The sequence below is a fragment of the Neomonachus schauinslandi genome, chromosome 4 (assembly GCF_002201575.2).
Source record: "Neomonachus schauinslandi chromosome 4, ASM220157v2, whole genome shotgun sequence".
Classification (NCBI taxonomy): Eukaryota; Metazoa; Chordata; class Mammalia; order Carnivora; family Phocidae; genus Neomonachus; species Neomonachus schauinslandi.
This window is the reverse complement of record NC_058406.1, coordinates 61,131,156-61,145,405: the sequence shown is the minus strand read 5'-3', so window position 1 is coordinate 61,145,405 and position 14,250 is coordinate 61,131,156. Positions and strand designations below refer to the sequence as shown.

General features: G+C 36.1%; 1 protein-coding gene across 1 annotated transcript in view; it reads right to left on the bottom strand.

Annotated features, from left to right (window-relative positions):
* Positions 1 to 1,876: 1,876 nt before the first annotated feature.
* The window catches only part of LHX8 (LIM homeobox 8), a 26,658-nt gene continuing 14,284 nt past the window's right edge, over positions 1,877 to 14,250 (bottom strand). Inside the window, exons 8-9 of the mRNA XM_021678124.1 lie at positions 8,091 to 8,274; positions 1,877 to 3,686 (exon numbers count right to left, since the gene is read on the bottom strand). Of these exons, the coding sequence (XP_021533799.1) occupies positions 3,610 to 3,686; positions 8,091 to 8,274 (261 nt within the window). The 3' untranslated portion in view covers positions 1,877 to 3,609. The remainder of the gene's footprint in view (positions 3,687 to 8,090; positions 8,275 to 14,250) is intronic.

The following is a 14,250-nucleotide window of genomic DNA, read 5'->3' as shown; positions in this document are numbered from 1 at the left end:
CCTAAAGAATGTATGCAGAATACCTAAAGGAAGAAATGTCACAAAAGTGGTAGCTTGTGTTTAACTTTACCCCCTTTATAAGAAACTAATTCTCTGAAATGTAAACTTTCATATGAAGAAATAAATGAAATATAAGACTTTAAAAATTATCTTTCTATCAAATTGGAAAAATAATTAAGATAGAAAATACCTCAGATACTGCCGGTGGAGATGTAAATTAGTGCCGCATTTTGGGGACAATTAATGATTTTCAAGAGTCTTTAAATTTGCATGCACATCCATTCCACTTCTAAGAATTTATACTTGGGAAATACGGATGTAAATAAAAAGGTAGCTATGAGATGCTCATCATGGTGTTACTTAAAATAGTGCTTAAAGTACAGAAGTTAATAATATGGTACCTGGTATCACTGAGCTGCTAGACTCAAACCCTGATTTTATTATTTCTTACTGAGATTCTAGACATATTACATTTTAATTTCTGTGTTTGTAAAATAAAGCTGATAATAATAGAACCTGTTTCAAGGGGTGGCTATGACTATTTTAACAAAATACATCTAAGGCACTTAGGGCATACTAAAAAGTGCTCATGGTGTTAGGTTATGTTCATTATAATGAACAATTAAAAACAATCTATATATCTAATAAACTGTTTCATCCTAGCAATGTAGTGCTATATATCAATTAAAATGATACTGTAGGTGAATATTTGACTTAGAAAGATAATTATGTTAAAGGGGAAAAGAAGGTTATAAAATAGTATTAACTATGTGACTGAATCCAAGCAGATGTTTATAAAGACATGATCTAGTGTACCTGAACGTGTTTTGAATTCAAATGCATTTATGTCTCTAAAAATTTAGTTATATTTCACAAGGGCAAAAATTAAATAGTGCTAATTTCAGTTCCTTTACTTCCTGAGGTGGGGGTCAATAAGAATTTTTCCTGGGCTAATACACTTTTGCTACTTAGTGTGCTGCAATCCAAACAACTTCTAATAATAAAGTACAAGCATTTCTTAGCGGTGAAGTCGTCCATGTCATAACAAAGTCCTGAGATACTATCTAGTGTCATAATGCTACTAAAGTAATTATATACATAATTTACCAAGTCAAGAAATACTATAGCTACCAGCATTCAAGTTCCTATAACAATTTTTAAAAGCATGAACTATGATTCTAATAATGTTTATTATGGGATACTTAGATATAATTTACAATAATCTGGGATTTTAAGAATGACATTTGCATAATATAAAAGTACTACTGAATATTAATGCTACCATGTCCAACTAACAAGATTCACTTAAGGGTACTGATTAAGTGTGACTCTAGTTTCAATGTTGGAATTGGTGATTCAACTGATTTACATAGCAAAAAATTATCCTTACTCTCTCACAGATTATGAATCTCTGAATCCCTAAGAGATAACTATTTGTTACCCAGGTCTTTGCTAATCCAATGATAAAAAGTCTTCCTCCAAATCTCACAAAAGTTGTTTGATCACCCCCAATTTCAAGCAAGTAAGTACTGTGCCTACATATGTACTCTATTACTGATATGGAAATACTTCAATTCTTTGTTAATGTTATAAAATTAGGACCTCTGACTTCCACCAATAGGAATGAAAACATAGGCATTGTTTGTATCACATGAATTTTTTTAGTACTTTCATATCTATCTCATTGCATTATTAATATTAACTTTATATGCAGGATATATAAATCTCATTCACTTTGACAGCTTTGGACCTCTGTTACGGAAGTTTTACTTCAACTTTGGGCTTCATCTTCAGAACTAAAAAGTGTAGTGATGTGGTTTGTAAAAACTCTCTGAACAGTTAGAGGGTGGTGAGCACAGGAAAATAACAAAAGAGGAGAACTAACACAATCAAGCACCTTCCAAGCTAAATGATGCCAATTATATCCAGCTGGGAAATGCTATAAGCTGCTAACAGTGCAGAGCTTGGCTAGACTACAAGAGCTTTCCTCGACATCTGGTAGAGGTAAAGCTGACCTCACCACTCCGTGCCTGGGACAGGTAGACAAAAACCCAAGGAGATTAGCATCAATCTCACAAGATCAGACAGAGTGACTATTGGCTACATTCTTTGTTTTGGGGGGGAAAAAAAAAATTCTAACTGGAATAGCAGGTTTAAAAAAAACAAAACAAAAGCTTTTTTCATCCTTTCTCCCATAGTGAAACTTAGGCTTATTGCCTCTGGTTTGAGGGAGATAGTGAGTTACTTATACCCACGTGATTGCTTTCTGGTTGCATTTATGATTACTAGAACAGAATTACAAATACTCCACTATTACTTCCAGTCCTCAGCCAGATGTGAATCTGCTAAGTTAAACAAAGACTTAAGATTCTGAAGATATTTTTTTCCATTACCTTTTTTTTCTTACTTGTATATGAAAAACAAGAAGTGAGTACTGATTAAGTTCTTTAAATTAAAAAATTAGTGAGGGTGGTACCACTTACTTTTGTAATTCCAAGACAAGCGTCCACTGTTACAAAGGATAAAGTCCTGGGGTTTAGATTTCAGCTCTCAGAATCACAATCCCTAAAGAGTGTTCACTAGGAAGAAAAAGTAAAGAGTCTGCTCTAGAAACATTGCTCATAAACTCCAAATACTTTTAGTTCTCCTTTTTCACCCCTGAAGAAATATATTCTCATGGCCCATATTTCATTTCTGACTTGGGATACCCAAAAAGGTCATTTTGAAAAGTGCTCTGTCTTTTCTTTCACATTAATTTTATTAGCTAGTTTAAAAGGGATAATTTGCCAAATTAGATGTTTTCATGTGTTCTTTTGTTGAGTAAGTGCAATCATCTACAAATAAGTTTCCTATTAAAATGTACTCAAAACACAGCTCAAAACAAAATGACTTTCTAAAATTAAGAGTTGTTATATTTGAGACTAACGTTGACTTAATGCTGAAAACACACACAAAAAAGGACAAATTGGTTGAAACTTTCACAAGAATGGAAAATGTTTAATAAACTTAGAGTGGTGGGCTTATTAAACTATAGTGTTATTTACAGCCATAATTCATCAACCACAAACACAATAATGTGTTTGCATGGCATGCTACAACAGAAGCTTTATTCAATTCATTCAGAAAACATTGGCAAAATAAATTTCAGTTGCAAATTCACAGATACAAGCTTCAAAGTATAAAGTTGTATATAACAAAAAATACAGGTAATATTTATAACAATAACTTACAGATACAAACTAATGATAAACTACAATTTCACAAAGGATTGTAAACATTTTGCACACTTGTCAGTCCTTTCTTTTAGGCAAAGTGCTCTTTTGATGACAAATAAATTAACAGATACACACTAGAGTGAACTATTTCCAGACAATACAAAAAAAGTTTTGATCTGTTTTCTTCTTGTAAACATAAATTTTACAAAAAATGAAGAATCAATAAAAGTGTCTTGCAGGCCAACTATAGATACATACCTGGTTAAGCAAAGTGATGTTGAAAATGCTTTGAGTGTTAAATAAAAAATTAACATTAATATCTTTCCAATGGTATTTTATACATAATAAATGACAAGATTATATCCTTAATCATTTCTATCCCTGAAAAAAGGAATTAGGTATGACTTATTGGCAGTTGTGTCATTGAATGGGGTAACAAGGGCTGGAGTCCAAGAGTTGTTGGTGAATGAGCTACAAAATAGAAAGAAATTTGTGGATCAGTTTTGTAGGCTGAATAAAACTGATTTAAAAACAAACAAAAACAATCCAAGGCAATGCGTTTTCATTACTCATTATAGCTGAGGGCACCAAGCTACACTCATTCCACTAACCTCAGCAGAAGCATTAACTTATTCAGCATAGTGAGTACAGTATTAAATAAGAATCCAGGAATAGTTTACCCCCAAAACCTTTTTTGGGGCCACAAGCTTTTGACACTTTAATGTCCTCCATCCATACCCCATTCACTGCACTTTACCCTGCAGCTAGAACACACAAAAGCTTTGTCTGCAGAGATGCTGCTGGCTTCCATATAAAGCTGTCTATAGGATGACCCCCCCAAATTCTCCTTTATGAATGCTTAACCACCTCTTCCCTAAACATGCATCAAAGCATGTTTGACTCAGGCAACACTGTAGTCATTCATGTGAACATACACAGTTTTAATGCTAGTATAATCGCAACAATGGTACAGGGCTCTGGTTTTTTATTTAACCAAAACTTTAAATGAAGTTTCCATTCTCAGCAAGGTCTGTGATGCTTCAAACCAAACCTCCCTCTGAGAGCAACTAGGAAAGCTGGCCCAAATTTTTGAAAATCTCTTGGAAGGCATCTGAAAGATACCAAGATAATGAGAAGCTGCAAAGCAAGTCCCAGAAGAGAAGGGAAATAAAATGAGGCTACTTCCCACCACCTACCCCCCAAAATTAGTGACAATTTTAAAAGAAAAGGGATGTGTGAGAGGCTGAGAATTTGAGCAGACTTGTAGGAGTCAGACTTTGTCTGGGAGATGCAGAACAAACACGAAAGATCAGGGACCACCGAAGAGAAGGTCTGGTTTAAAACAACAGAAACAAACACAACAAAACAGAAGCGTTGTCTGGAATCCCAAAAGGCTAAGTCCAAGTAGTGACCCAGAAATACACCAGCCTTCCTGAGGACTGATGCTGATTGGATTAAGTTGATCTTACCCCAGCCTAACTTCCTGCCAGAGGCAAAACCAAATCCTCTCTGGTGGAGACCATTCAGAGCTTCAAATTATTTCTAGTTTTTCATACCCAACCCAACATCTGAGGTGCAATAAAAAATAAAAAGGGAAATAAGAAGACATGACTGAAAACAAAGAGATCCAAATATTGGAGTTATTAGACATAAACTTTAGTATTACAATAACAATTTTATTAAGGAATAAAGTGGCAAAAATAGAAGATTTCAGCATAAAAGTGAAAACTATATAAAAGAATGAAATGGAAATTCTAAAACTGAAGATACAATAATTGAAATTAAGAACTCAGTGGGTAAGTTTTACAACCATATTAAGTACTTAGTGACCTGGAGATAGGTCAGAAGAAAATACCTAGACTAAAGCATGGAAGGTCAAAAGGCCGGGAAATATGGAATTTTTTCATAAGGGGCAGAAACAATATTTGAAGAGACAAAAACTGAGACTTTTCCATAATGAAATACATCAAACTACATACTCAAGAAGCATATCATTATAATAAAACTGAAAACCAAACACAAAGAGAAAAGCTGGGATAAAACAATATTTACTTTCAACAGAGCAAGAACAAGACCAATAGCTGATTTCAACAATAAGTAGCATCAGATTAACTATCCATATCCTAAACAATAGAAACAGTGAAAGCCAGAAGCCAGTGTTACCTTACCTTCAAAGTGCCGGAAAAAAAATAGCTGCCAACCTAAAGTTCCACATACACAGGAAATACCATTAACAACTGCATTAAAACAAACACTTATGAATGAACCTTAGATGTGCAAGATTACGGAGCCAAAAACTCTAGAATATAAAAAAGTACTTAAAGATGGTCTAAATAAATAGAAAGACAAAGTTCATAGGATGGAAGGTGATATTATTAAGATGGCAGTTTCTTACAAAGTGATCTAATAGACTATATCAAAATTTCAATTTATTTTTTGGTGGAAATTGACAAGCTGGTAAAATTTATGGAAATGCAAGGGTCAAGAATAGGCAATACAAACTTAAATAAAAACAAAGTAGGAAGACTTTTTCTACTGGATATCAAGAATTGTAGAACTTGAATAATTAAAACAATTAGGTATAAATATGAAAATAAGTAGTCCAATAAAATAGAGTGTACAGAAATTAACACCTACATTACATGAACAGTTGATTTATGAGAAATGTGTCACTACAAAACAGCTGGGAAATTGGTATTTTTATCAATATAACAAAAGAGTTTTGCTTCCTATCTCATACTACATACAAAATCCAATTCCAGACGGACTGTAAATCTAAATGTCAAAGGTCAGGTAAGTTTCAAGAAGATAACATAAGAGGAATATGTTCACTATTTTTGAGGAGAAATAATTTCTTGAATAGGTCACAAAGAAAGCACTGTCCATGAAGGAAAAAAACTGATGAAATGAACTACATTAAAATTAGGAACTTGTGCTCAACAAAACATACCCTTAAGAGAGTAGAAAAAGGGGGCGCCTGGGTGGCTCAGTTGGTTAAGCGACTGCCTTCGGCTCAGGTCATGATCCTGGAGTCCCGGGATCGAGTCCCGCATCGGGCTCCCTGCTCGATAGGGAGTCTGCTTCTCCCTCTGACCCTCCTCCCTCTCATGCTCTCTGTCTCTCATTCTCTCTGTCTCAAATAAATAAATAAAATCTTAAAAAAAATAAATAAATAAAAAAAAGAGTAGAAAAAGGCAAGCCAACGAATAGGAGGAGATATCATCAAAAAACTTTTTATATGCAAAATACAGTAAGAATTAAGATAAATCAAGGAAAAAACAAAATGGACAAGCCAATAGACCAACAGACAAAAGACATGAATAGGCTCTTCACAAAAAAAAGGATCTACAAATGCCCAGGGAAAACATGCTCAATCTCATCAGTCATGAGGGAAAAGCAAATTAAAATAATGAGCACTACCCAACCATCAAACTGGTTAAAAGAAGTCACACCATACCAAGTGTTGGCAAGGATGTGGAGCACCTTGAACTCTCACATAGTGCTGGGCCAAGTGTTAACTGGTTCAACCACTATGGGAAACTGGCAGAATCAGCTGAAGTTGAGTGTATGGGTAGCCTATGACCCTAAGTTCCACTCCCAGGTACATACCAAACAGAAGTATGAATTAATGTACATCAAAAGGCATGTAAAATAAAGTCCATAGCAGCATATTCATAAAAGCCTAAACATGCTCAAACACAAATGTTTATCAACCATAAAATGGTTAAATTGTGGTATATTCCGACAGTGGAATTCCATATAACAATAAAACAAATCACTGATTCTTGCAATAAATACAAGTGAATCTCACGAACAATGTACTTGAAAGAAGTGAGATACGCAAGAATACATTCCATACGGTTCAGTTTATATAAAGCTCAAAAACAGGCAAAACTAAAACATGATTTTAGAAGTCAAGGCAACATTACTCTGGAGGAAGAGGATAATAATTGGAAGGGGACATAAGAGAGGTTTCTGGGGTGTTAATTATGTTCTACTTCATCTGGTATTTACATGGATATTCTCACTTTAATAATTCATCAAGCTGGATACTTGTTATGTGTGCACTTTTCTATATGTATGTTTTGCTTCAATCAAGTTTAACAAAACTCAGTATACTAACTCCGATCTAAAATTCTGAGTGTGCCATTTGCAACAAGGTGGATGGAACTAGAGGGTATTATGCTAAGCGAAATAAGTCAATCAGAGAAAGACAATTATCATATGATCTCACTCATGTGGAATTTAAGAAACAAAACAGAGGATCATAGGGGAAGAGAGGAAAAAATAAAAGAAGACGAAATCAGAGAGGGAGACAAACCATAAGAGATTCTTAATTGTAGGAAACAAACTGAGGGTTGCTGGAGGGGATGTGGGTGGAGGGATGGGGTAACTGGGTGACAGGCATTAAGGAGGACACATGATGTAATGGGTATTATATGCAACTGATGAATCACTGAACTCTACCTCTGAAACTAATAATACACTGTATGTTAATTAATTGATTTTAAATAAATAAAACTCTTAGTGTGAATACTTTCTCTGACCATAGGAAAATAAATTATTTAAATATCAGGTGAAAACAAAACAAAACAACAAAAAACGTTTTTTTCCTAAGTAAAAAATCAAGCAATAACAGTCATTATCAATATTTGTATTTTAGCTGTGAAGTGGGTGTTAAACTTGTCCCTTAAAATGTAGTCACAGAAATAAGAATGTTTGGACATTTCGGCTCCCTACTGCAACCCCCCCACACGTAATTTTTCAGCTACGACTGAGGTAATATTTCAAAATATGAATCCTATCAATCAGCTAATATTAGCAGTTATCAGTTATTGTGCTTGGTCAACAGCTGTTAAAGGTTGGGATACCTACCATCCATGTAACTATGCAGCGCAGTTAGCATCGTCCCATCTTGGGGCACATAGGCAGAATAAGCCATTTCTTCTAACATGGGTGGAGACAGCCTGGAGGGCGGGACTGCTGTGACTGGGGCAGAGGAGGAGTGATTAGGACTGACGTGTTTCTTATGGCGTGCTCGACAATTCTGAAACCACACCTGAGGGAGGAGAAAAGCAATGTAGGTATGTCACATGTCAACTCTGAGTACCTTATCAACTCAGTTTACAAAGAAATGAATCCTCAATTTCTTTATGATATGAGCATGGTATAAATCTAAACAAGCTTTTTAAACAGTTCTGTAGACAGAAGAGAAACATTTGTATAAATAACAATGGTAATTTTCTTTGTTCATATCGTAACTATCTGGTGATTTACTTAAAAGCCAATTCTATATTATCCTAGCATCTTCCAAAATAAAAGGGAGGGAAGAAGTTCAAGAATTTCAGAAAAGTTTCCTTGGCTTTAACTACCGGCATTTGGGACAAAAAGAAAAACAGAAAAAAAGTCCTTTAAATCAGAACTTAACAACAACGACAATAAAAAAACCCAACTTCTTAGACACCTGCTGGACTTATTTCAAATCCTTTTCCAAATGACTAAATCCCTACTGAGAACTTAAAGCTTTCTACAAACCTCTTGATTCAGTTATTCCAATCACACTTTAACCTGCTGAGTTCAATTTCTCTTAGTGAATACATAGACTATTCCCTAAGAAGCATGTTAAGGTCAGGCTTATAATAAGAAAAAATGAGTAATACTTAAGAAGAATAAAATATAAACACATCCACTGGTGAAACAGTTCCCAAAATGTAAAGAGATAACCACCCTGTTGTCTACTCTATCACAGAAATAAAGGAAACAAATTCAAGGCAAGCATAGTTTTGCATCCAGGTCAGGATGAGTGAGGCTAGGCTGCCCAGAATGCTCCCAGTAATTAATCTGCCTGTGTTTTAACTCCCTGCTGTTAGATAAAACTTGACTATAGAGTGTTACTCTATTAAAATATCATAGCACTTATTTGCCATCACTCCAAATAAGTCTGTCATGAGGAGAAAGAGAAGTGAAGGAATAAAAAGTTTAAGGAAATAAAGATAACATTTTAGTGTCAGGGGAGAAGGCCAGGGAGAGATCAGGGGCATAAGCCCCCGCCCAAGGCTGGTAGGAAGTTATTTGATGGCACAAGAGAATCAGGGCTGAATAATGTAGAACAGAAGGAATCTGCAAAAAGATTTATACAAAAAAGCTGACCTGACTTCAAAGACACATCCTGCCCTTGGGACTCAAAATTAGAGAGCTGGCAAAGTACAAACTCTAGGGGTTTCAGGAACAAGACATAGGCCTATACCAAGGAAAAGGAGTGGGGAGTCATAGCCTTCTCCTCCATTTCGGGAGTATTAGACTCTTAGACACTTACACAGGGACTGAACCCAAAGTCTTCAGTCACAGTTCTCTCCACAGGCTCCTTAATAATAGGTGTCACTACTGTCACTCACCCACTCAAGAAGACATCCTCACGTGTTCTCCAACTTGTAAAAGAGAACTACAGCCACCAGCGTTTTCCCTAACAGTACCCAGAAGACATGCATCCCAGTGGGCTACGTATAACCTAACTGACATGGCACTATGGTTCTCAAAGTTTCTCCAAAGTATCTTACATCTCCAATAAATTATATACTGGATGGAACCTACTCAGTTGTTTTTTTTTTTTTTTTTTAAATCCAGACTTTGGAAATATTATGAAAAAGGCATGACATATCAGCAGAAAAACTACCTTAATGCTGATTCAAATAGCTCCTCGGAAAGATCATCAACAGGTAGTCAAGTAGAGAGAGGTTTATAAACACAAATGTCATGTAACTTGCACAGAAAAATATAGTTGACAATTCCAGACCATCAGAAAATAACTTCTGGCATAAGGGCCACCCAACTTCAGAATTCAAATACAAGTCATTTTGACCCTCCTCACTGACTTAAAATATCTTGTTTTGCAAACCTCCAAGAAGAGTTAAAATTTTTTCTGAGCAACACACTTTAAAATTTTTTGAGTTCTAAACTGTAAACTATATAAGTAAGCTAAGATCAGGCTATGTAGACATTCTGAAAAAGAAAAGACTAATCCATAAGATGGATCTCTGAGAAAGCCCAAAGAGCCAAATATCAGATTTTTATGTATAAAAAAGATGGAATTTTAAATTATTGGGAAAGCATGGCATAATACTGATTTAGAGAAACTTGGCTAATCATTTGTGAGGAAAAAAATGGTAAAATCCCTACCTCACTAATAACCAAAAGTTAATTCCACAGCTAGTCCTCTGCCCACAAGTGCTCCTGCATATCCTCCCCAAAAGTTAATTCCAGATAAATTAAAAATTAGATGTAAATAATTGGAACCATAAACATTTAAGGGAAACAACAGTCAATACTGATAAACTCTCTAGCTGAAGAAGCATAAAAAGGGCCAAAGCTAGAAGAAAAAAATATTGAGAGATTTGAATACATAAAAATATAAAAGTTCTGGGGCACCTGGGTGCTTCAGTCACTTAAGCGTTTGAATCTTGGTTTCGGCTCAGGTCATGATCTCAGGGTCGTTAGATCGACCTCCACGTGGAACCCCACGCTCAGGGAGAAGTCTGCTTGAGATTCTTTCCCCCTCTCTCTCCCTTCCTTTCTGCCGCTCCCTCCAATCATGCTCAATCTCTCTTTAAAATAAATTAAGTATTTAAAATACACATATATAAGTTCTATGTGGAGAAAATAAATGAAAAGAAACTGATGAACTATGGAAGTTTAACATGATAAAAAGAATAAAAATCAGTAAGGTGGAGAGAAAAGGCACCACCCAATAGAAAAGTGGACTAAAAACATACAATTTCTAAAATTACAAAATAAGCAAACATGTTAAAGGTCATTGATAATCAAAGAAATATAAATAAAAACGATTTTCTACCAAAATTGGAAGGGATGTAAAAGAATGACAGTATTCAGGATTTGCATGGGTTGGTAAAAGGGAACTTGCATAGGTAGCTCCTGGCAGAATAAACCGGTATGAACTTTCTGGAAGGTGATTTTTGTACTATCAGTTAATCAGTTAAAGGCCCTAAAAATGTTTTATCTTTTGACTCAACAACCCCACTTCTAGAAATTTATCATATGGAAACTAAGGAACAAGTGAGCAAGGTGTACATACAGTGTTATTCATTACAGCACTTTTAGGATAATGAAAATTTGGAAATAAAGTAAATGTATATATAGACAAATAATATATATATTTGCATGCTAGTACTCCCTCCTTTGCTATCCTCTCAAAAATATTTAAATTCAATCTTCACATATTAAAAACCACCATCCAACATTATATTCTCCAAGTTCTAGTACTTGGAATCAAGATAATTTGCCCATAATACTGGTAACCTAAATACTTAGAAATTTTGTGACATTGTCTGGGGTCCTTATTTCTTCAAATAATAAGAAAAGCTCCCGGAAAATCCTTCATTTTCCTTTACTTCAAGCTTCAAAATAATCTCATAATAGTCATGAATAGTCATTGTCATTGAACGTATAGACTCTTAGATTAGAAGGAACCCTCAGCCCATTGAGTCTGTACCACCTCAACAAAGGAAGCTCCATTTCCAGGCTCCCGAAACTCACTACCTCCAATGGCAGCCCATGTCATTTTTGTAGACTTTCATGCTGAGAAAGTTCTTCATCATGAGTGAAATCTGCCTTTTCCTTCATTCCCAAAGACCTGATTCTGCTATCTGCAGGACAGCCTTCCATATATATTTAAAGATACTTACTCTGTTTATACTATTCCTTCTCTTACTATCTCATCTCCAGACAAATATTCCTATTGCTGTTAATATTAGCCCATGATTTCTAGTTCTTTCACGACCTTATTAGCCTGACTCTAAAGGAAGCAGTCTGTTCAGATTGGTTTCTTGTTAGACCCCTTTTTAAAATTTGGCACTCCAGGGGTGCCTGGGTGGCTCAGTCATTAAGCGTCTGCCTTCGGCTCGGGTTGTGATCCCAGGGTCCTGGGATCGAGCTCCACATCAGGCTCCCTGCTTGGTGGGAAGCCTGCTTCTCCCTCTCCCACTCCCCCTGCTTGTGTTCCCTCTCTCACTGTGTCTCTCTCTGTCAAATAAATAAAATCTTTAAAAAAATAAATAAATAAAATTTGACACTCTGAAATAAACACAATACCCTGGACATTTGAAAAGCACTGAGGTCGTATGACTCAACTCCTCAGAGAACCTCATTAAACTGCAGTCAGACAAATCTACTGGGAATCTAAGTCTTTAGAGAAGCTGCAGTACCATCAGGTTTTTCCCCATCAGCTTCTTTGTATAGATGATTTAATTATGAAATGCCTCAGGCTTAATAATAATAAATTGAAGAATGAGCACCCTATTTAAGAAATATCAGCCACCCAATTTAAGAAATAAAACATATAGGGGCTCAGTCGTTAAGCGTCTGCCTTCGGCTCAGGTCATGGTCCCACTGTCCTGGGATCGAGCCCCGCATCGGGCTCCCTGCTCCACGGGAAGCCTGCTTCTCCCTCTCCCCCTCCCCCTGCTTGTGTTCCCTCTCTCGCTGTGTCTCTCTCTGTCAAATAAATAAATAAAATCTTAAAAAAAAAAAAAGAAATAAAACATATATACAAAGTTGGATTTTACCTCCTCCCCCCCAACCCCCAACTAAATTTCATCTTGCTGGTTATGGTTACTTGCATGAATTCCGTAAACTTTTTTGAACCTTGAATGTTATTTAAAATTATTTTCTATTTCCCTGATTTCTCTATAAGATCTTGACACAGTTGGCCAGCTCCACCTGAACACATTCCTTTGGCTTCCATGATGCTTTTCTACCAGACTCATTCCTTGATCCTGACTGTTACTATGTCCCTTTCAAATAGCACCACTTACCCTCCCCTCTCCCTAAAGTTCATTCTTCTCTTTTTACTGTCTATGATCTTGTTCTAAAGGATCTTACCCAATTTCATGGCATTGGATCTTTTTGTTTGAGTCCTGTTCATCTTTTAAAATACCTGTTTATATGCCCAACTGCCACCATCACTGTATGATTGGCAGAGCTAAAAGGAAATTCATCTCCTTCCCAATTACAAATCATCTTTCTTTGACTTGAATATTCCTGTCAATAGCACTATTCCTATGGATACTCTGATTTCAAATTTAAGAGTCATCCTTCACTTCTCTCTCCTTCCCCATTATAGTGTCCAGGTCCTTTTCTTGCCTCTTTGCCACCAGCACACACACAATAAAATGTTTCTCAATGAATTTGAGGTCACTACCCCATTTAAGTCTCTTAAAAAAATCACTACTTTGCTGGGCATCCCAACTAATCTGTATATCTCTAATTTAGTTCTTCCAACCCTAATTCTTGCCATTTGCTCACCAGCTACCATGGCTTTCTCCTGCTCAGGACAGAACTCTATAATCATGCCCCTATAAGTTCAGCTCCAACAATTTCATCTCTCACAATTTGCAGATATAAAATTAACATTTCAATGAATTTGCTCTAATTCATCCTTCCCTAGCTTTGTTCACACCACTCCCTCTACCTGGATCTTTTTTTTTTTTTTTTAAAGATTTTATTTATTTATTTGAGAGAGAGAATGAGACAGAGAGCATGAGAGGGGGGAGGGTCAGAGAGAGAGAGAGAGGCAGACTCCCTGCTGAGCAGGGAGCCCGACGTGGGACTCGATCCCGGGACTCCAGGATCATGACCTGAGCCGAAGGCAGTCGCTTAACCAACTGAGCCACCCAGGCGCCCTACCTGGATCTTTAACAAAGGTCATCAAGTCCCCCTTCACTCACACACACACACACACAATCACAGAAAAGTGGAAAAAAATTACTGGCTTCAGAACCAGATCTAGCTTGGAACCACAGTTCTCTTTTTTAGGTTGAGGATCTTATTCGGGTTGCTGTGAACACTGAATGAAGTAACTTGTACACAGAGTTGTTTAACAATTGATAGCCCAGCTCAAGCAGACTAATTATCAGGTTTAAAAAAAACTGATACAGAGTGTAAACCTAAAATGGGAAGCTAATGCTTTGATATTTCACACACACACACACACACACACACACACACACACACACACACACAC